Below are 22,622 nucleotides of genomic sequence, written 5' to 3' on the forward strand. Positions count from 1 at the left end.
CAGAAAAGTTGTCCAAAAAAAAATATTTTCATATACTATTTTTTTCATTTTTACGTTTTTTTTTTTTTTTTTTTTGGGGGGGGGGTTGCATTGTGGCATGGCACCTGCCTCCACCTCGTTTGCACTGTTGATCTCTCATCGTTCTCTTAATGATACTTTTTTTATTAATATTAAAAAGCAAATAGCCATATTTTTTGCAGTTTTTACAAGAAAAAATTGTGTATTTTTTTTTATTCTATTTTACAAACAAACAGCTCAGAGCCAATAATTAATGCTTGGCACAAGCTGGTACCTAACCATCTGAAGCTGCGTTACCTGGGCAACAAGCAGATTTGTTGGATGCAGAGCGCTGTAATCTTGGAGACCGGTCCACTGACTTTTTATGCAAAGCAGCAAAACTTTCACTCATCAACAGCAATGCAGTCCCATCCATTCACCTACCTGTTGCTACTCCCTGCTGGTCACCTGGATAAAAATAGTCTCTTCCACTTCCCCATGCTTAAAAGAAAGAAAGTTAAATCGTTGCTGTTATAGTTTTGGTACACATGTCATAACAAGATGAGTCAACTTCATTCATCTCAGATTCACATCAAGATGAAATGGTTGGAGTCTGCTGACGTCATTAACCAGCAAACATTACGCTGGATTTGTTGGTGTTGTTTTTGTGAAAAATAAAGAAACAAGTGTACAGTTGAAATGCTGGGAAGTTTCTGCTCCGGATCATCAGTAAAACTAATTATCTGTCCATCTCTTTCATTTTTCTAAAACTATTTTTCTTTATATCAGTAAAATTATAACTTTTCTCAAATACAAATTTTTATGATGTAGCATGAAAAGCATTTTATAAAATCTTTTTTTTAATAGTGAAATTATCACTTTGTCCTTTTTAAGCTCAGATAAATTAGTATTGGAAATTCTGCTTTATCTGGCATTTCATAATAAAACCTAAACTGAAAATGAAACCCTACTTGCTTCTTGAGAATGCCAACATTTAAGTGGTGCAAAGTTCACTGAGAACTCTTTGGCTTAAATGTATATGCACATATGAGTCTTCTATTAAATATGATATGTTGTGGTTTAGCCATTTGAATTTTTATCAATTTTTTACCATTGATGTCATTCAGCCGTTGTTGTTTTTGTTTTTTTGTTTTTTAAAAGGAGAGATTTGTTTCCAACTGCTAATTCAAATGCATCCAGCCTCTTCATTAAAGATGTCTCAATAATGTTTGGGAGTTTCAGCCAAGTCCCTCACGCTGCCTTTCTCACCCACACACACACACGCACACGCAAACAGACTTCTACCCGCAGCCCCCTCCTTTCCTCTCTGTCCTCCCATCTGTGGGTTCAGATGAACAGAAGTCTCCTGGGGCTTTTCATTGGCTGAGCTCCACGCTAAGAGGCGAGCTAATTGGCCAGCTGGGGCCCGGACGGTTGTTGGAGACAGGGCATTGGCCAGAAGTAGGGTCAAGTGACAAGTCATTGGTCAGATCGGGTTAGTAACCTGGCAACATTTTAGGTTCTCTCCCTTGAGAAAATCCTGGTGAGTGATTAAAAAAAAATTCAAGGACTCTTGATCATAATTTGGTAACAGCTTTCTATTAAAAATTATTCATTTGCAGCATTTCGGTAATATAAAAATGTGTGTGCATGTTGCAAGTCCTTGCAGCTTTAGTGTGAATTTGCAAATAACCCTCAATGATGAGGTTCCTAATTGTTGGAAGGACTCAATCACCTTCATCTTCACCAGATTATTAATCCAAACAGCCCAGTTATCACAGCCAACTAGTTACCATGGCAAGCACAAGTGAATGGATGTAGAATTCTGTTCTCTCCTCTTTCTTTTTGTTAGTCTTTTAGCAAGCTGGGGAAAAATACATGAGTTTTATTAGCTTTCATTAACCATTTAAATGTATGTTTTTACTAGAGGCTCGGGCCTCCAGTAGAGTCTTTTCTTCTGCATTTACAGTTCTTCACCTCAAGCTTCCCCTTTTATGTCCTAGAAAAAGTTTCATTTATATACTCTGGAAAACAGGAATAAATTCAAAAGATCTGCAAAAATATAATCTGTGGCCTCTGTCCCATCACAGTTATACTACTTTTATTTATTTCACAGTTTATTGTCTTTGAGAGATGCGCGTTTCTATGCTCAATAAATCAATAAAGTTATGGTCATTCAGAATGACTTATAAACTTAAAAAAGACTATTTATTATGTCACATCAAATTTTTGGACAACTTTTCTCATCCAAAGAAGCATTTTTCTTTTTTTTATTTTGTACAGTGGAAACCAAAATTGTACATACACCAAATAAAACACAAACACTTTTTTTCTCTTTGTTAGGTGTTAAATCAGGCCAATCTGCTCTTGTCTTATGTTAGTTAGAATTACCAATATTATCTCTATTTACTAAATACCACAGTGACATCAGGAATATGTCAGAGATACATTTTAGTGTCTTAAAAATTCAGTCTTGCATACATTTTCTCAGTAATTGGTAGAATTGCCTATGAACTGCATGACTTGATTCAAATGTGTTAAGTTTCCTTCCACAAGCTTCTCACAAAAGTTTGCGGAGTTCTGGGTCCTTCTTTCTGATAAAACTGTTGTCACGTTTCACTTTCACAGACTTTTTCAGATCTACCCACTAATTCTCTATAGGACTGGGTCCAGGGCTTTGTGATGAATTAGAATTCAAAAGCACAGAACCTTGTTTACTTTGTTACGGGGTATTTTATTTGATCTAGGTTTTATTAGAAAGCTTTATGTGGTTAAGTTCAGTAAATTTTAGTACTTAGGATTTTTCCAACTTGATCAAGGGGTTTCACGTTGTAAAGCCTTGCTAAGTTGACTTAAGTCAAAAACTTTCTTTTTTTTCCTGGTTTTATTTTGGTTTTGCATTCGTTTGCAGAACCACTTTGGATTCACTGAATGACTGCTCAGGCCTCTAGTAAAGTTTTTTTTCCCCCTAAAAGTACCTCATTGTTGCAAAATGACGTGCTAGAAGTAACTTAATGTTGTTTTCTGCTGCCTAAACAAACCATACAAAAACAAAAAACAACTCTTACTTTTTGCACAACTTAAACCTCATGACTTCAAAACAATAGTACTTTTTTACTTTTACCCTCTTCCTGTCCTTCATAGTGGGTTAATATTGATCCGCTTCCAACTTTTCTGTTAAGTAGAGGAGAGGGAGCTAATCCAAAGGAAATGAGAGGTGAAGGTTAGTCACCAAGGATTAGTCTGGTCCCAGGACATCAAACGTTCCATTCCCACCCAGGAGATAATCATAGCCACGTTGGCCAGGAAATTAAGTGGCTGCCTTCTGGAGGGTTTCCTAATCCCTGTCCTGTTCTCCTCTTACATTTTTCTTTCTTTCCCAACTTTGGTGCTTTTTTATAGGCCCGTTCAGCTTTTCTGGCCAACCTAACCTTTGACCTCACCTGGACCAGAGCTAAACCCTTGCCACGGTCAATCTGCAGCATATTGCTTATGTCTGCAAAACAATGTCTGTCTTCATTTCTTGGGTGATTTTTGATGGATGACCCTATCTTTTTCTTTTGAAAGTAATAGCTGATGCTTCGGCCAAGCGCAGTGTTTATGATCGATTGAAAACTGTGCAGGGATGTGTTTTTATTCAGGTACAACCTTAACTATTTAACCTTCAGTGAGTAGTAGGATTGATACCAAAATGCACATTTTTTTTTTTTTTTTTACATAAATATATGTACGTAGTTCAACACAACTACTATAACCCATAAGTTTCTACAAATCCAATTCAAAAGTTCTTCAACCCTTTCATGACAAGCATCTTTTGGACTTCGTGGTCAAAGTTACAGAAAATTGCTAAAATGTCATCATACCATTTTGACGATGTAATGTTCACTAAACACGATGCCAGAAGAAGCCATTGGGTCACAGGAATTTTTTCCTGTGTCAGTAACTCTCCCTTACCTGTTGCTGTATACTGTTGGTCTGCTAACTGAAAGACAGCTACTAGACTGTTTTTTCCTGGATTTAACAAAAAATAATTTGACCGTGTGGTAATATTTCAAGAGCCCTAAAACACAGTCATGGTGTGGAAACTGAAAGAGTGTTAGTTCATCTGTCTTGAGGTGACATTGTTTTAAAATAAAGCGGGTGAGCTATTAGCCGAATGACTTATTTCTTTACTTTTTTTTCTATTTAATGCCAATTTTCTCTTAGTATAGTATCTTTTTGGAGTTTTGTCCTTCTGGAAATATGAAATATGATAAATAGCCAGATTCTTCTGGTAGTGTTCCTGTGGAACCTCATGTTCTTATGTTTACATGGTCCAACCAGCACATTAGTGGCATCCATGCTTCATGATGGATGACATGTCATTTTCCCTCAGGATTTCCTGATACTTGATTAAATTGAGGTTTCCTGTGCCAGAGGAAACAAGCATTTCCAGAGCATCACTGAGCTTCTTTCTAGGCATGGCGTTCTTTACAGCTTATTCTTTATCCTCCGTCTTTCAGACATACCACTGATCAATAGATCCAAAAAGTTTCAGTAAGAAATCATAAAACCTCTATGGCTTATTTATGTACTTGAGAAAAAAAATTGGAGTGCAGACATGGAGCCTTTCAGCTGTTAGTAGGTGCCTTACTATGAAAACAGAGACCTCTGTGGCTGCTTCCATAAAGACTTTCTGCAGTTCTTTTGCCATCAGTCGAGGATTTTCAACCACCTGCCTCTAAGGAATCTGGTGGACATCGTTGGTAGCCTCTTTTGTTTTATTTCGTCAGGTCAGCATAGCCACTTTTCCTTTAACTTTAGACTTCTGAACATTGATTCCTGCTGTATTTTTAGAAATATTTACTCCCTTTTCTGCAATGTTTTGATTGTTTTCTTTGTGCAAAGAAGTGATTTCTTTTTTCTGAAGGTTTTGGACATTGAATTAGTGACACGCAAAGTTATTGCTAAGAGTCCTGGTATCTGAGGTGTTCTCACTAAAGCACTCCTGAACCAATTAATGAAACCCATTATTAGTTGCTTCAAGTGCCTAATGCCTGATTTGGGTAAAATACTTATATAATATTAGTTCTATTTAGATATTTAAACTGCTTTTGTGTTTGCTCTTCTGTTCAAACAACTAAAACATTTTGAATTTCACCAAAAATAAATGATTATATTTTTTATGGAAAATAGGCATTCATCACATTTTCTAAAGATAACTTTTGAAATATGTAAAGCATGCATTTCATTATGGTTAGATACCAGTAATCAGCTTTTCAATTTCTGAGAAATTTAAAAGTTGGCTCTTACCAGAGGAGGTTTCTTAGGGGTCATTAAAAGTAGGCCAGGAAGGGCTTAAGGTTTAGAGATTCCCTATTTGTCTGCATTTCCTCTCTGGTAGGAACCACAGTAAGAACAAATCACTGCCGGTGCCTCGTGTATGTGCCGCTTTATGTGTTTATATCTGGCAGTGTACTCAGGTCCACATGGTAAATGAAAGCACAGCATAGCAAAGGGATTTTTTATTCTCACTCTTTGCCTGCCATGTCATCGAGTACAAAAGAAAATGCAGCCTCCATTTTCCACACTTCTTAGTCCCCTTTTTCTCTTTATTTCTGCTGCCCCTGCTGTCATCTTTTCTCGGATGAAAGCAGCACATAGGCAGATGTTAATCATTTGGTGGCTCTATGTTATTACATCACTTCATCTCTGCAAAATGTAAAACGTTAGCAATTTTATGTAAAGATTAAAAGATCTGAGTTTGAGATAAAAAATCGTTTTTCCCCATCATATTAAATTTTATCTTTCATTTCATTTAGCACATTTCTCACTGCTTATTAGTTATTTTGATATTCATTTTCTTTAATAAAATGATCTTTTGAACAGCCCAGAAAGAAGTCGGTTTGTAAAGACTGGCATCATAAACTGGTAAGGAGAAAATGTTTATATATCAATTACAATTGTTCCCAATTTACACACTTTTTTTTTGGAAATAATAACTTACAAGTTATTATTGCTGCCTAAACTGATCTATACTTATTGACATTGCTGTTAAAGATGTATGAAAAATGTTAGTGTATTCTTCCTTGTTTGTAGGGGCATAGTCTCACTGAAATGTTTAATATTTTATATTTAATAAATATTACTGTAGTCTTTTAATCAATGTATATTTTACATTTTCATGTTGACCAGGGTTTAACAACTAATTATTATTCAAACATTTTCTGTTTCCTAGTAGAATAAATGTGAAAGTCCATTTTAAGTTAGGAAATCCCAAAAAGGGCTATTTGCTTAAACCTGTCCATTTAAGAGCAATGATTAAGAGGTTTGCTTTTATATCTTTACATATATACTACCATGCTTGGTTATTGATCCTTTTTCTTTTATCTTATTTTAACTGAAAAATAAATACACATTTCAGTTAAAAATATACTTATTTATAAGTGAAAATCTTAAAAATAAGTATAAACATTTTGTTGTAAATGTGATTAGATGAGTATCCTCCATCTTGTCACCAGCCTTAGGAAGGTTTGATGGCAAGGAAGTAAAAATAAAATCTCCGAAGCTCATTGTTTTAGAACTGCAGCAAAATATGTCATCTTGTTGTCTCCTTGACAACCGTTAGATGCTTTCTGTTGTATCTGCTTATTTAGTAGATTCAAACAAGGGGTGATTTTTTTTTCCCAAATGTACATTTATAACTTATAAAATATCCAAGCATCTTACATTTTTTTACATATCTTGATCAGGCTGGTGTACATGTTGTGTATTAATTTCAAACTTTAATGAATGAAACATCTTGGTAATATAGTATCTTTTATTCACCACCACCGTCTTATTTGTAGGATTTTTCGATGAACAACTTGAGAAATGACACTTTTTCAAATGTCAAAATATTGTGATTTTGCAATACTACTCATTGTGAAGATAAGTTTTTAATTTGTTAAACTTATTGTTATGGATAAAAACAGTGACACTGTTTACATTTACGTTTAGCTAGAATTCAAGCATATATTTTAGCTTGGTTGGAAATGTGGAAAATCTAATCAGAGTTGAAATATCTCAACTTGCTGCTGTGACACCTGAATCTCCCCCCTGTAGGACAATAAAATGATATTTCTGTTCTAATCTATAGACAGAACAAACACAAGACAAACAGAGCTGAGTGGGGGGGTGGAGGGGGTGAAGCACAGAAAAAGTTGAAAAGAAATAAAAACTGAATCTGGGAAATGCGAACTGAGGAGACAGCGGCACTGGAGAGGTCAAGACTTTCCTAAAATTAAATGGGATAAAAAATATATGAGGAAGGCACAAAAGTCTCCCCAGCCATCATCAACCCCTGACTGGAGCCAATCGTCAGAGAGACGAACTGAGTTTGTGTGAGAGGCGGAAGGAAAGAGTGCCACTTTCATCCTATTACAGCTCCATCTAACCTTCCACTGAAGCCACCTGCTCCCACTGTCACACAGTCATAATCTCAAACTCACACACACACACACACACATACACACACACTCATGCATCTCACATTTGGAGTCTCATATCCAGACTGTACGTTGAAACACATTCCCCGATGCCAAGCGGTATAGATGTTGCTGAGCAATGTAATTTCGGTCCTAATACCGCACTGAGATATCATAGAGTATTAGATAAATAAATATAAAAATCCTGAAATTCAAAAGCAGCTGTGCTTCTCCCTCTTAAGCCACTGATACAATGGAAACTGAAAAGCAGGTTGAAATTCAGCCTTCCTTCATCTTTTCTATTTCTCAGCCCTCTCCCCCATTATGTCTCGTCTTCGTCAGGTAATTGTCTCCCCTTTAACCTGTACCTCCTTTGATTCTCCTGTGCTTCTGTCTCTGTGACTTCCTTGGAATTCACCTGCCTTTGTTCCGGCTAATCCTCAAAGGAGGAACTTTTTTTAAGTCTGGAAGTTTGGGGTAGAAAGGAGGCACAGATGGGAAGTGTGGGGAGGGGAGAGGTACAGGGACATACTATCAGGGTGGCAGGGAGGAAGTGTGGGGGGCTTGGCTTATAGGAATCCAAATTATCTTCCTGCACTTTTCTAGCTCGCTTTCTCTTCATTTTTCTCCCTTTTCCTTTTGTACGTGGCATCACCCGCGAGTCTCTCCTCCACTCCGTTTCGCTCGTCTTATCAGCTCCCCACCTTGCACTTTCAAGGACGAGCTTAACTGTTAAGAACACTAAGGACTGGATAAACCTGTGTGTGTGTGTGCATGTGTGTGAGTGTGTGTTGGTTTTTAACTTGCGCTGTTTTTGTGCTATTAATTTCCCGTTGCGTCTGTGTCATTGAATAGTAGGCATTAAATATGGTGTGCCTTCACATGTGTGTCCTCTTCTTGTCTGTGTGTGCGCTTCCCAGGGCTTTGCAGCAGAAACTAATCCTATCCTCTCTTCTATCGCCTTACTGTACCTTCCTTCTTACTATCATTTATTTAACCCCATCTCGTTTCTTTTTCCTAGCACACCCATTTTTTTTTCCTTAGAATGCCTTGCAAAAATATTCACACCCTTGAACTTTGAACTTGAACCTCTTTTGGCATGTCACAATGATAAACCATAATTGATTTTATTCTGATTTTGTTACAGACCAACACAAAACTGACATGAGGTGGGGTTGTTGGTGGTGAGGAGAGACGCTGAGACCCAGGTAATAGTGATGATGAATATATTTAATGATAAGATGCTCAAACAGTCCAACACAGGCAGCACGGCAGAGAGACAGGCACACAGCCAAATACCGGTAGCAACTGGTAAACAGGACTTAAACGAGAGCTAACGCTTTCCAGGACTTAACAGTTCTACTGGAGGCGAACACTAGACGTGAGACAAACGACAAACTTAGACAAGGACCCGACGAGGAACACAGACAACAGGTGGGTTTAAATACACACGGGGTAATTAAGGAAACGAGACACACCTGGGGATCAATCAACGGGGAGGACAGGATAGAGACTCACAGGGAAACAGGAAAACATAGAAAAACTCAAAATAAACACAGATCATGACAAAAACAGTGCGTTTTTATTTGTAAAATAAAATTTTACAAATAAAATTCTGGGATAAATTTTATCCCAGAATTGAATGGTTCTGGGATAAACCTAACTTAATCCCAGAACCATTAAATAAAATCGTCGACAGTATATTACGCTCATTAGTTCATTGAGTCCAGTTTTGTGTGAGATCAACGTTGCCATGGTGTTATTAACTACTGAACCATGGATGGAGTCAATACAAAACACATCACACTTTTGATTATTTTTTGTGTAAACTCCTTGGGAAACTACTGATCTTTAAAGTACCACAGTTAAACTCTACTTTGTGTTGGTCTACCACATAAAATCCCAATCATTTGTTTATAATGTGGCAAAATGTGAAAAAGTTCAAAAGAGGGAAAAACTCTCGCAACGTGTCTATGCTTTAGGTCCCAAACCTTTTCTTCTCCATAAATTATTTTACGCAAATAATTACTACAGTCTTAAAATAGATTGCTGGAAACATTGGCAATTGCATTTATTATTCGCTATGCTTATTATAAAAAGGTTAGAATAATTTCATCTGATTTTCTACTTAAGATAAAAAGTGTGGCTTCCACCATGAAAACTATTTGGACCAATTAAGCCTAATCTTTTTTAATTTGAACTCATGAAACTTCCCCTAATATTTCATTCAGTTTAGGAAAAGAATGAAAAATGTTTGCTATTGCTGTCAGTTGAACTCTTGTGGGAGATAAATAACCAGATGCAATTACAGTCCTCCGTGTTGTTCATTTGTGGTAGACCGTCAAAGCAGATCTGGTTTCAGGATATGCCCCCTTGGCATTACAAAACACACTTCTCAGGTTTCCCAAAGAAGTATCACTTTACGGTTTTTCATACATCTGTTTTACACACTCGCATACAGAAGATCCAGAACATTTTTTAGTTTCCATAGTTTTATGACAGAGTATTTTTTTTAACTGTTTGATCAAAATTGTGACAAAAGAGCATGAGCAGGACAGGAGTTGACAGTAAATTAGATCTCATTGTTATTTATACAACATAGTAGAAAGCCATGTTCTTTTGGAAGATAATCAGTGAAAAAAAAATTGAAGAGGTCTTATTTTCGAGAAATGTGGGTTTTGTAAATTATATGAAATATTTTATTAGATCTTTTCACAATTTGAGACCCGTAGAACATTTTTAGGAACCTTTTCATATGCAGTATCAGTATTATCAAAATGTCTCAAGTTGGACATTTTTGAAACTTGTCAGATAATGTATTCAGGTGCTACAAATTTGTATTTCAGAAACCTAAGCAGCGCCTGATAGATAATCTATAGCTATAGTTGAGAAAATTATTAATATAAATATTAGGAAACCTTTAAGATCCTTAAAAGTGCTTTGGATGAATGTTTAGTGTTTATCCTTCGTAATTCAGCAAAAGTGATTGCTGAAAGCTTGGGATGCCATCAAACAAATGACTTTCAAATCCCACTTAACAAAAGCTGATTTAATTTGATTACTGGTTGTATTTTCTGATCTGTATGTGAACACACACAGAAATTTATTAGCCATGCTTCCATTTACTTACACACGTCCAGTAAATGAACGGGATATGCTTTGCATTAAATAGTATTAATGGCGCTATTCACCGGGGACGCTCTAAGCTGCATGCTTTGGGGAAAATTGACCTTCTGTGGTCTTAATTGTACTAGAGGCTCAACACCGCCGTGACATTTAACTGTGCTCCAGTGTTAATTCTTAGCGTTTTATTCTAGTGCTTTGCTGACATTTCAGTAGGAGGCAGCTTTGCAGGAAAGATGATTGGTGATTCTTTGGCACTTTGAATAAATAAGCACATTTGTTCCCATTGTTTGAGTCTTTCAGTGTCTTTCTCCGCCTTGCATACAGTATTGAGAGAGTTTGGTTCATAGTAAGATGGGGAAAAAGGCATAACATGATGGACTGGCTTTCACTGCAGTATAAATCTCGCAAAGAAGCATTTAGATAACTTTATCAATCAGAAACTAGACGTTTATGATTGTTTGTTTACTGTGCACATTAGGTAACATTGATTTCCAAATAATACATACCTAATTAATGAATCTTTCAACAGTTTCTTCTTTAACCAACTAGGACCAATCTACTAATCTTTCTACTGAGTACAAAATAAACAAGCATATTTTCAAAAATATTCTTTATATGCCTGAGACATACTGCTTTAGGTTTAAAATTACATAAACTGATGGTCTTTAAAAAAAAAAAGCCTCTTCCTTATCAACATAAGCAAGGGTCTACTTGTTAAGACTGCAGATGGTGGAGTGACTCTCACCTTTTGGTCAAAACAGATTCATTAGAAGACTGATGAACTATGGAAAGAGCTAATTTGAATAGCTGTTAGCGTGTGCATAGGTGAGCTTGTGTGTGAATGTGAATAAGCATGTTCTTGTAAGGGCACTTGTCGAGTCTCTTTGCTTTAGTGCTACTGTGTTAAGAGGCTGAAGTAATTAGCTGAGAAAATGGAGGGCTTTTCACCAGCAACTGCAATTACTGCTTTCTGTAGCAGGATTGAATGGATAAATGGATGGAGGAAAGAGTGGTGTACTGTATTAGATGAACAGGGCAGGATAAATAAAGACTGGGTTGGCTGTGGATGGAGGACATTGGTGAATAAATGAAAACAACTGTCTGTGGATGCTTAGCATTGTGAAAGGTGTGTAAAAAGAAAACGCAAGCTCATCAAAAAAGGACAAAATTCTAAAGGCTTTGATTTTACTTTTCTTTCTACATGATCAAAAATAATAAAGCCATGCTTTACTTTTCCCATTTGGCTGTCCTGATCAGTAAAGAGTTGTCTATCACTGACCTCTTACACAGGACATTTTATTCTCTCTAGGCACCCAGTTAGACCAACAGCCTTCTGTAGTACTTTGTGTTCCTCAGGGTTCTGACTTAGAACCACTACTTGTCATCCTCTTCATCAATAGTGTCGACCCTAACATTGACACTTAAAACTTCCATATTTAAACAGATGAAAAGGCAATGTATTGTTCAGCACTCAACATGGCTCTCACTTTTATTGCTGCTCAATCACATTTTAAGGCTTTAAATTTGTTTTAAACACAGACAGGAAGGAAACTTTCATATTCAAAATCTCTGTGGTCTAACATTAATCTATTGTAATTATATGGCCACTTTGGGCTGCTTAATATCTTTAGGCCTACATTTATGTGAGAAGTTCAGTTGGTTATAGTATACAGTTCCATAATGACCTCTTGTTGTCAGTATGAAACGTTTTGACAAAGTTGAGAAAAAAAAACATCTGGAGATGTTCTTAAAATTACTTGAAAATTAAAGATATATTCTCTCTGGACATTTATAAAGGACTGTTTGGTGACTTGGACATGGAGATATCTCGCTATAGCTGTTGTTGTTCTGCTTGATTTATTTTGACATAAATGCTAATTGTGTATGCAGGCTTTGATAATTATAACCCATCCCATGTCTGTCTTGTTAAGGACTCGATTGAAAAATAGATTAAATACCACTACTTTCTTCTGCTGACATAAAGGTTTTAATAAAAGCTAGAATTAAGTCATCATATGGATTTACAGAACTGTGAACAAAGATGTCAGATTACTTCCATTCCTGTGAAATATTAAAAACTAGTTTAAAATAAGGTCATTAATCTGCATGTGTTTCATTATGAACAAGGAGTTTTGCCCAAGACCCTAAATATGGAAAACTTGTAAAGACAATCTTGGCTTTTAAGTCTCATTACACTTTTACTTCTATTCAGTTTGCTGGACTTTATTCTTCCTCAGCTCGTTAAAGATCCTGCCACAGCATTTAATCAGGTGGAGATTGAGAGTACTTGGACTTTAGCTTTTTTGTTCTCAATCCTTAGATTGTTTATAGACTAATTTTCAGTCGAGTTTTAGGTGCCAGATTACCTTCTATTGGACTGGAATATTTCAATACATTATACAGAGGACATTTATCAATGACTCCAATTAGTCTAAGTCCTCTGTCTACATAAGCTCAAATATTTACCTGACGTTTGGTGCCAGGTATTTTGCTGCAGTGTGGCCAAACTTGTCTGTGACTTTGAGTTTGGATTTAACTTTCCAAAACATCACTTTTAAAGCATTGTGTCATGTTTTCTTTCTTTTGCCGTTTTGTTTTTGAAAGCAGTGCCTTTTGCTTGGCAACTTTTCCAACCTTTCTGATTGCACTGCTGTGCACTTTAAGCTTTAAAATAGTAACCACATTTGCAGAGGCATCCAATCCTTCAATGTTTGGCAACTGCCTCTAATGTTTTTTTTTTCCACTTATGAGTGATCTTTCATACTCCAAACTGTTTTTCAGTGGCCTTATCAGACAGCCTGATTGATGAACGCTGAGAGTTGCCGCTCTGAAATACCTGCTGATGTCTTTTCCCCCTTGGGATTGTGTTAAACAGCAGCTGAATCCTTCACAGAGTTTGGCTAATGACCTGTTGATCGTGTTCAGTAAATGACATCCTGGTGCCCTTATACTTAGAAATGTCTCTGTAAAGATTTTTAACCCTTGGTGTCAGTCTGAGACATTAAAGATCAAGCACATGCTGATATAAAATCATATGTATGGCATAATTAGTAAAGTGAGTGTCAAGTGTGTATTTCATAGCTCTGTAGATATTCAGTCCTTAAAAGATAACCAATGCCGTTTCTTCATTTTTATTACTATTATTATTATCTGCTAATCAAATAAAATGCCTTGGTAAACTTGTTGTTTCACTTTAAAAAGTGTGACAGAAAGTTTTTGTGGTTTTGAAATTATGACCATACAAAACTTTGTTATACAATGAAGTTCAGATTATTCATACTCCCTGATATATTTTTTAAATTTGACCATGTTTCTTCTGACTGGAAATAATACCAGCATTTTGGAGAAACTCAGCCAGAATCCAGACTTCTCTGGAAAGAGGTAAAGATTAGGGTGATACTTACTGTATCTTCCTAGGAAGATACAGTAAGTTGCTGTAGGTAAATTGACAAAATTCTATTGGAGACATTCAACAAGCTCCAATACTATTTTGCCTGTCCAATACTACTATAAGAAGTGTTAGACGGCTGTCATGCTGGTAACAATATATATAATTGTTGGCATATAATTAAAAAATGAAACTAAACTGGTGTTATTTGTACATGTCTATTTTGAGAGATGCATGTCCCCTTTCCTATCTGAAATAAATTTGTTGTTTGAAGTAAACTCATTTTAAATCTAAATCTGCCAATGATATGAATAATTGTGGGCTTAATTGTACATTATTACCAATAACCAGCTGATGCCTACAAACTGTTTGGAGAGATTTGATCTAAACATTGCTACTTTTACTTCCTATACAGTAAGGATAGACTTTAACTAATTGTTTCTGTAGTTTAGTATAAAGCTGGATGTTTTGTCAATTTACAGGTATAGTTATCTCATGTTAAAGCCCTTTATGGACATTAATGTTTTCAAATGTTTTGTGCAATATGAAAAATACTGTACTGAAAAGAGAAATTTTTGATTACGTGTCTGTAATTACCAAGGGAATAACCATTTTGTGTCATTTGAGATCATTTGTAGTTCAGCGGTGTACCCTTGTCTGTCTTAAAATTACATATTGTAGTTTATTAGACTGATGTGACCTTTTCCTTTCTACACCAATACGCATGCCAATAGTTATTGAATGTGCAAAAGCAAAGGCATTAAATACATGACAAAGGACATGGCACATGCACAAAGCAACATTAAGGTAGCGGTGTTTAATTAAGTCAGCCCAAAGTACTGGCAGAGCAGAAAGATGTGACTGATAAATAAAGATTAGACCAAGCCAGCCCTTATTCATTGATCTCTCTGAGGGTGAGAGGCAGAGCAGGGGGAAAGGACGAAGACGGGTAAAAATCTTTTTTGATTTACAGAAGGAGAAAAGGACAATGGATTTAAAAGATCGGTATCTAAAAGTGAGATGCAGATGTGGTTGAAATTATTTCAGTTAAATTTGATAGACGGATACACGTTAACAGGATTGTAACTGCTCCGATAAGACTGGTTGAGAGATGAATCTGTCATCGTTGTGTTGAGATTATTCTGTTGTGTTCCCAACACCGGTCCTAATTTACAGTTCATCACATGTGGCTGGTATTTAGTTTTATTCCCTAGTTTATACATTTTGAGTAAAGGTTTTTATGCAGCCATCATGGGCATGAATGTGAAATTAATTTGGGTCTTGTAATACTTTATTTGACCCTTTATTTTTTATTTATTTACCACAGTTCTTTATGGTTTTTGGTGTTTTGAAATTGAGCAGTTTCAAAAACCTCTGGATTGTTGAGTCACAGTCGACAGGAACTGCACCGTTACCTAACAACCTCAGCCGAGTCCAGCACATCACCTAACAACCCAAGCTAAGCTCCAGTGTTTGGTCAGCTGGTTTTACGGCTGTATGCGCTGTACAATGGCTGCTGTAAAAGACAAGTGTTGTGTTGATGACTTACCATCCAGAAACCACTTGCTGCATTCCCGTTGGTTGTGCATTGGGCTTTACTTCTGCTTTTCAAAGATGTACAGTTGTATAAATGCACATATGTTTTCACATACGTGTGTAAACGTTGATTTGGGGGAAGCATGGCCAGCAGCAGTTTATTTGGATTAAAGTGACAGGAGGTCTTAAAACAGCTCGTTCTGAGTTTCGACAATTTGGCCTAATTTATGCAACCTTATGCGAAAGAAATTTGTTTTGACTTCCTGCTTCCACAGCTTTTTTTGGTTGTCTTCATAGTTCAGTAAAGTAGTTTTCCTAAGCCAGGGGACTGCTGAGTAAAGTCTGCTGGGCTCCTTTCTTCATTTTGAGACGGGAGAGGAGTTTGAGTAAGAAGCAGGAGGAAGGATAGAGATTTTAAATAAGTTGAGTTGAAGGAAGCGATTTCACACCACTCCTAAGGACCCTTTATTTAGCTGGAGCGAGGTTGGTTAATGAAGAGACATGATTAAGTCTGCTCTGGGAGAGGTGTAAGCACAGACGGTTGGGGAGATGAAGAAGAAAACAATAAAGGGGTGCCAGAAACAGAATCACAAAGAAAAGAAAGACTCAGTTCAGAGTTTGGACAAAGTACTCTAATTTATGCTGTATATGTCTGCAAAATGCTCTGTGCCCATCTAAGGTTCTTTGATACATCCTTGAAACAGCTCAAGTGAAAGGGACTGGACTCTGGATCTTTCATGTCTGTGTTTCATTGTATCTGTGGAAAAAAAAAGAGAGAGAGAGAGAGAAACAGTAGGAGTGTGTGTCAGTGCTGAAAGTGATGGGTGGTGTATTTTATGGGTAAATTGAAGGGTCTGTTAAAAGGAGAGAGATGAGCCCCTCTTACAGTGTGTGTGTCTGTGTGTAAAAGTGTGTGTGCGTGCTCTCCCTCAGCATCAGTCTCTTCTGCTTGATTTCTGTGCTCTCCTCCCTGCCTCTCCTCTGCTCACTATGCCGTGAAATGGTTTTTCACTAGACCATTACCCCTACCAGGGCACTACTGTGCTGCCACAGGACTCTGTGAGTGAAAGGGAGTGTGTTAAGGTGTGTGTGTGTTTGCCTGGAGAGAGGGAATGATGTGTGTTTGTGTAGCTGCACTTGAAACAGAAAGATTATGATTTTTTTTTTGTTGTTTTTTTTTCAATCTGTGGTAAAGATGAGTTGTGTACAGCTACCGTGTGTGTCTGGCTTCATGTTATAGGAAAGGTGTGTTCCTTTGTACAGTGCCTTGAATGTTTTCATATTTTTAGTATTTTTAGTAGGACCGAGAATACATGATTCTCTTTTTGTAAATACATATCTTAAAAGTGTGGCATGCTTTTGTATTCATCCCCTTTTGCATTCATATCCTTTAATAGAGTCTTGTTGCAGATGTCATCTAGTTAGAAAGTGGACCTGACCTGTGTTTGTACTTTAATCTCTTTTGAGTTATAAAACAACATCTTTACCTTTAAAAATTGTACTTTTTCTTGTTTAATCTGTCATAGTAATATGCTAATCAAAGAAGCAGCCAATACATCACTTGTTATGTTAGTCTAGACATAACAAGACTAACTCTGGTTTAGTGACAGAGAAAAGACTTGCAAAATTAATGTAAACATTTGTATTGACTCTTGGGGGCTGAATGCAAATTCACTCAACTCTCTTAACATTTGTATTTGTGAAAAAGTTAGAAAGTCGTATCATTTTTCTCCTACTATGCTGTACTTTGTGTTGGTTCATTACTTAAAATCCAAATAAACTACACTGAGGTTTTAATATGACAAGATGTGAAAAAGTTTAAACTGTGTTTATACTTTGACAAAGCGCTGCATCTCTGTTGTTAGTGTTGACTTGTGCTTTATTTTCTACAAAAAGAACTACGATACTGAACATCTTCAAAATGTAATGATTCCACTTCATTGTCAGTGAGTGAAACATATTGTTGAAAGAGGGATTTTCTTTATGCTGTGAAATGTCATTTAGCCTAACCTGAACTTTCCTTTCCAGACTTTTTCAATCTGTCTTTTTAGTCAGATTTTTGAAATATAATTTTTTAACTAAATAATGAATTTAGCTTCACTTTCTTTCTCACATTCACCTGTGTTCAACCTACAAATGAATTCATAAACCCACATCTGCTGGTCATTTCTAATATGTAATTTATTTGCTGGGTTTTACATTTGTGAGAACCTTTTGTATTGACGTGTTTAACTGATGGGTGTTTTCCAGAGGTCAACTAGTTTCTGTTAAAAATATCTTTTTCACATCACGTTTTGTTGTATTTTTCATTTATTTTCTGCTTTTGCTTCACCAACTCATCGTTTCTCGCAGCCTCCACCGCATGATGCAACTCATTCATCCGCTCATCTCTCCCCATCTCGAGTTCCCCCTTTAACATGTTGTTTAAATTGTGCCGTTAATATCTTTTCCACCTCCCCACTCCGCCGCCCTTGTCTTCACCTCATTCTCTCTCTTGTTTTATAAGTCACCTCTCATCTCCTTCCTCTCCCTTTGCCCCTCCTCAACAACTTCATAATTTCCCTCCTCCTCTGTAAGTCATTTTACTCTGGTCTCATTCGCTCCAGCTCTCTTTCCTCCGTTCTTCTCCATTTAATGCCTTTTTATTCCTTAGCGCCGAACCTCTATTCGCTCTTAATATCCCGCAGTTTCTTTACCTGAGATATTGAAGCTATAAAGACAGGTGTTCAAAAGAAAGCAGGACCAGCAAATCTGATTTATATGCCTCCTGGCGTCGTTCCCCTGAATACAGATAGAAGAGGAAAGGCAAAGAGAGAGAGCAAATAGCTGTGCTCTTTGATATCAAAACCTCAGCATGTTGTGAAGGAAAAAGCAGTGAGCTTTCTTCGATACCTCCAGTTTTTTTTTTGTTTTTTTTTTGCCCCCAACACAACTCATCTCTGGCCGTCTTTCTGGAGTTGGGATTACAGTTCTAACCTCAAACCTTAATGGATTTTGTGTGGTCAACACAAAGTAAATTATAATTGAAATGTAAATATAGTAGAACATTGTTTTCAATAGTTTTCAATTTGAAATGTGTGGCATGCTCATGTATATTTACCCCTTGACTCTGATACACCTAAATGCAATCCGAGCAACTACTGTATGTTTTTTTCAGTAATCTATGTTGATATGACTTTGTGTCATTATAAATCCAACTGTGAAGGTTTGTGAGAAAACATTGGTGAGCTTAGCGCATCATGAATACCAAAGAACATGATAGGTCAGGAAGAAAGCTGTGAAAAAGCTGTGAATAGTTCTCAGAGAACTTTTCACTCTGGAAACCAGAGGTGGGTGATATGGTGATATTGTGGGTGATACAATGTGAACCGTTTTGGGGGCTTGAAACGACATTAATTGGAATTTATCGGGACATAAAAATTCAGATCTATTGTGACCAGAAATTTATCGCGATAAATGCTAAACGATACAATCATTGCCCATTTCTACTGGAAACCAAACAACACCTAAATATAGGTCACATGCCAGTACAGCAATAGTCAGAGAAGCAGCCCAGAGGCCACAGGGAAGTAACTCTAGAAGAGCTGCAGAGATCCACAGCTCAGACGGGAAGATTAGTCAATCAGTGATAAGAATAGCAGCGTTAAAATAAACCGTTACATTTTTCTTTAATGAGTAATCTAACCAATTACTTTTTCTATTGTTACATTACTGTTACCATTTCTGACAGTAAATGTGACACGGGGTGGAAATGAAGTCCAACTTGGAAATTTTACACAATCTTAATCATATAAACTTTGGGTGAAAACACTGTTTTACTGTGACAAATGTGAAATTAAAATGCATTTAATGAGCATCAAAACCATTTTTTGTGTGTATGGCTGTGTGTGTTTGCCCAGATAAAGTATGTTGATGTTTTGGTCTTTAGTCGACTTCAATTGAAAGCAGAGCGAAGCTGGAATCTCCCCGCTGAATAGACCGGAATATTCTCAGAGGGAAATATTGTGCTTCAATAAAGAGAGAGAGAGAGAGAGAGAGAGAGGGTATAAAAAAAAAACAGGAATATGTGAAGAAGGAGAAAACAAGATGATGAGGGTTAAAGTGAAAACCAGTGAGAAGAGGAGGTAGGACAGATTGAACTGTCAGCAGTTTGGATTAATCTCTGCTCTTTTTCTTTCAGTATGGAGATGAGGTGCAGTTCTCTTCATGTGAAACTGTGTGTGTGTGTGTGTGTGTGTTTGTGAAAGAGAGAGAGACATAATATTTTGAAGTAACCTAATCTTGGATGGAGGCCCTTCCTACCCCCACCCCAACAAACCTCAGAAGTCCTAAATCCCTAAAAACGAGCTTTTTTTGGTCCTAAATTACCAGAGTACCACAAACACCCAAACATCAAGAAAATGAGGGGCTTATGGCTGTGCATCCCACATGCTTCCACTTCCAGCTTTAAAGTTTCTTCTTCCTTTAATATAGAGTTTAATACAAGATTCTGTTCTACTAAAATGCCACAACTTTAGGTATCTACTGCTCCTGTTCCTACTGCTCCAAACTAATGTTTATTTTGTCCACCAGATACCAGGCAGAGGCACTGATCCCCGTCTGACTCCACGATACGAAGAGGTGGAACGCCAGTATGCCTCCTTACCAAGGTACAACTGTCTCCCTCCATCTGTGAGAAACTCCAAATCCTTTCTGTTTATTTTTCTTCCTCTAATTAAATCTTTGTTTACAACTTTTCTTCCTAAATTTCCCACACACCGGAACCCGTCATACCTCCACCACTGCGGCCTCCTCTACCATTCTCAAACCTGTTGAATGTCTTTTTTAATTGTTTTGTCTTGGCTACTAAATGAGCTCAATCCTAGCTTACTGAGTTGTAGAAAACAATGAGCCATTTGTAGCTTTTAGTCATTAATCTAATAGTTGTGGTCAGCAGTAATAAGAGGTGGAAGATATGATGATGTAATGTGTGAACATGATGATGATCTGCAACAGCAAAGACATGATATAGTCTATAAAGTTACTTTTGCTACTTTATGCTTTTGCACAGACAACTAACTTTTATTTTCTTGTTTTCTTGACCTTCATTTTATAGATTTTATGCCTGTCTTTTAAATCAGAATCATGTTTTTGTTATTTATATTTTTTTTTTCGGTTTGAGATACAAATTAATACGCTTTGAAGTCTGATTACAAATGTCCCCTTTGATTTTAGATACCAATTGTACAAAAGGGTACAAATCGATAGAAGTCTATTCAAAGATCTTGTTTGGCCTAAATTCTATATTATCTTTTTACGGTGTGTTTTTATAAATGGAAACTAGTTTTAAACTTTTTTTTATCTATCTTTTCTTTCTATTTTCTTCTTTTGTATTCAAAACTGCATGCCAACAGTTTAATGATGAAAACAGTCTCACATGACCATACAAAAAGCCTTCAGTCACTGGTGAGCATTTTTTTTCTCCCAATTTGCTCCTTTTTTCCATCTTTCTCAAAGCTACAATTTTCTTTTTTCTTTTTTATTTTCTACGACTCTTTTCTTGTTTGTTGCTCCTCACCCAACGTGATATCTTACTTAGCTGCACATTTCCTTTTTTTACCTTACTAAAGGCAGATGCAGTAATGCATTTAAACAACTCCTTAGACTTACTGTATCCAAAGCATGTTGCAAGCAGGGGAAAAATGAACTTGAACAGAAAGAATAATGCTGCTTCTAGCTTCTTTTCACTTTGTTGTACTTGCTGGTAACTACCAACACCTCTGCAGACTAACAGATGTTAGTCGTCGTTTGTGTCTGTCAGTAAGAGTCAGTTGGCAAGTTGAGCTGAAGAACAGAACTTTAGAACATTAAAAAGTTTATTGCCAAGTTCCCAACCCTGTTAAAATAGTGAGGGATGGGTATTTCACACCTCTTTTGTCAGTGTTTGTGTCTCTGTGCGTGCGTGTGTGTGTGTGTGTGTGAGTCCAAGATAAAGAGGGAGGGTGTTTCTGCATGGGTGATGGCTTTGGCAGATGGGGGTGGGAACAGTGATGATAGTTTTGAGGTCTGGCTTTGGTATCTGAAAAGCCTCGGGAAATTGGACACATTTGCACACGCTGGCATACTTTAGAGGTCCTGCATTTCTGTTTCCACTTAGAAACTTGGGCTACTATTTCTACACACTCAGCCAAATCCGCACGGATGTCTGATCATACATTATGATGCAGAAATGACTAAAGAGAGACCTTGCCCATGACTATATGCTAAATAATTAATTTAAAAGAAAAAAATGTCTTGAAATTGGTTCGACACTTAAAACAGAAAACGGTCTCATGGCGTCTTTGCTGCCAAGTCACAGATGCCAGACGCTTTTTGCAAGCGTTGCACTTTTATGTCTTTCTCCACAATGACCACACTGCCATAAAAGCAGTAACTAATTATTTAATCCAATATGAATATACACAATGTTGGAACTGCATAAAAACCAGTGGTGGATGATATAGACTTAAAATTTAATTGCGATAATTTTGTAGTACTGTTGTGATAACACTAAAACACTATGTATTACTTATACTTTAGATAACTGTTTGGACATAGCTTTATTCATATATATGAATTCTGAAAATGCCTTTTTTAGGACAATATTCACATAAACACGTCTGATTTATATTGCAAAGCTGCACATAATCATGTTTTTGAATTTACAGACATTTATTGAGGGTCTCTTGGAAAAATAAAATTTCACTCAGTTTTTCTGAATGATAAATCAAAATTCTTATCATGACAAGCATTTTCTTTTACCATAAATGATAAACGATATGATAAATGTTCACCCCTAATGAAAACATCATGAAGATTAAGGAACACACCAGACAGTCCTGGAATAACAGCAGCTTTAAGAGGTTTGTTGTGAACACGGTATAATGAATAGAGTGATGCTCTTCGTTCGGGATGTTCTTGGAACACTGTGAGGAAGAAGATTAGCAGGGTGGATCATAAATGTGAATGCTGTTAGGAGATGAGTGCAGAGGCTGTAGGATGATGAATGGCAGGAATAACTGAGCAAAGTCCAAGGAGAGCGTTGGAGAGCGGACAGGTTTGGTTTGGAGGATGGTGGTGGAGAGGAGCATTGGAGTTATTAAGGATTTGTG

The 22,622-nt window shown here is 36.7% G+C and overlaps 1 protein-coding gene across 1 annotated transcript in view; it reads left to right on the forward strand.

Annotated features, from left to right (window-relative positions):
- The window catches only part of pard3bb (par-3 family cell polarity regulator beta b), a 241,538-nt gene that overhangs the window by 196,293 nt on the left and 22,623 nt on the right, over positions 1–22,622 (forward strand). Inside the window, exon 23 of the mRNA XM_015034281.1 lies at positions 20,065–20,141. Within this exon, the coding sequence (XP_014889767.1) occupies positions 20,065–20,141 (77 nt within the window). The remainder of the gene's footprint in view (positions 1–20,064; positions 20,142–22,622) is intronic.

The sequence above is a fragment of the Poecilia latipinna genome, unplaced genomic scaffold (assembly GCF_001443285.1).
Source record: "Poecilia latipinna isolate Pla-1442-1.1 unplaced genomic scaffold, P_latipinna-1.0 Scaffold17, whole genome shotgun sequence".
In the NCBI taxonomy this organism is placed as follows: Eukaryota; Metazoa; Chordata; class Actinopteri; order Cyprinodontiformes; family Poeciliidae; genus Poecilia; species Poecilia latipinna.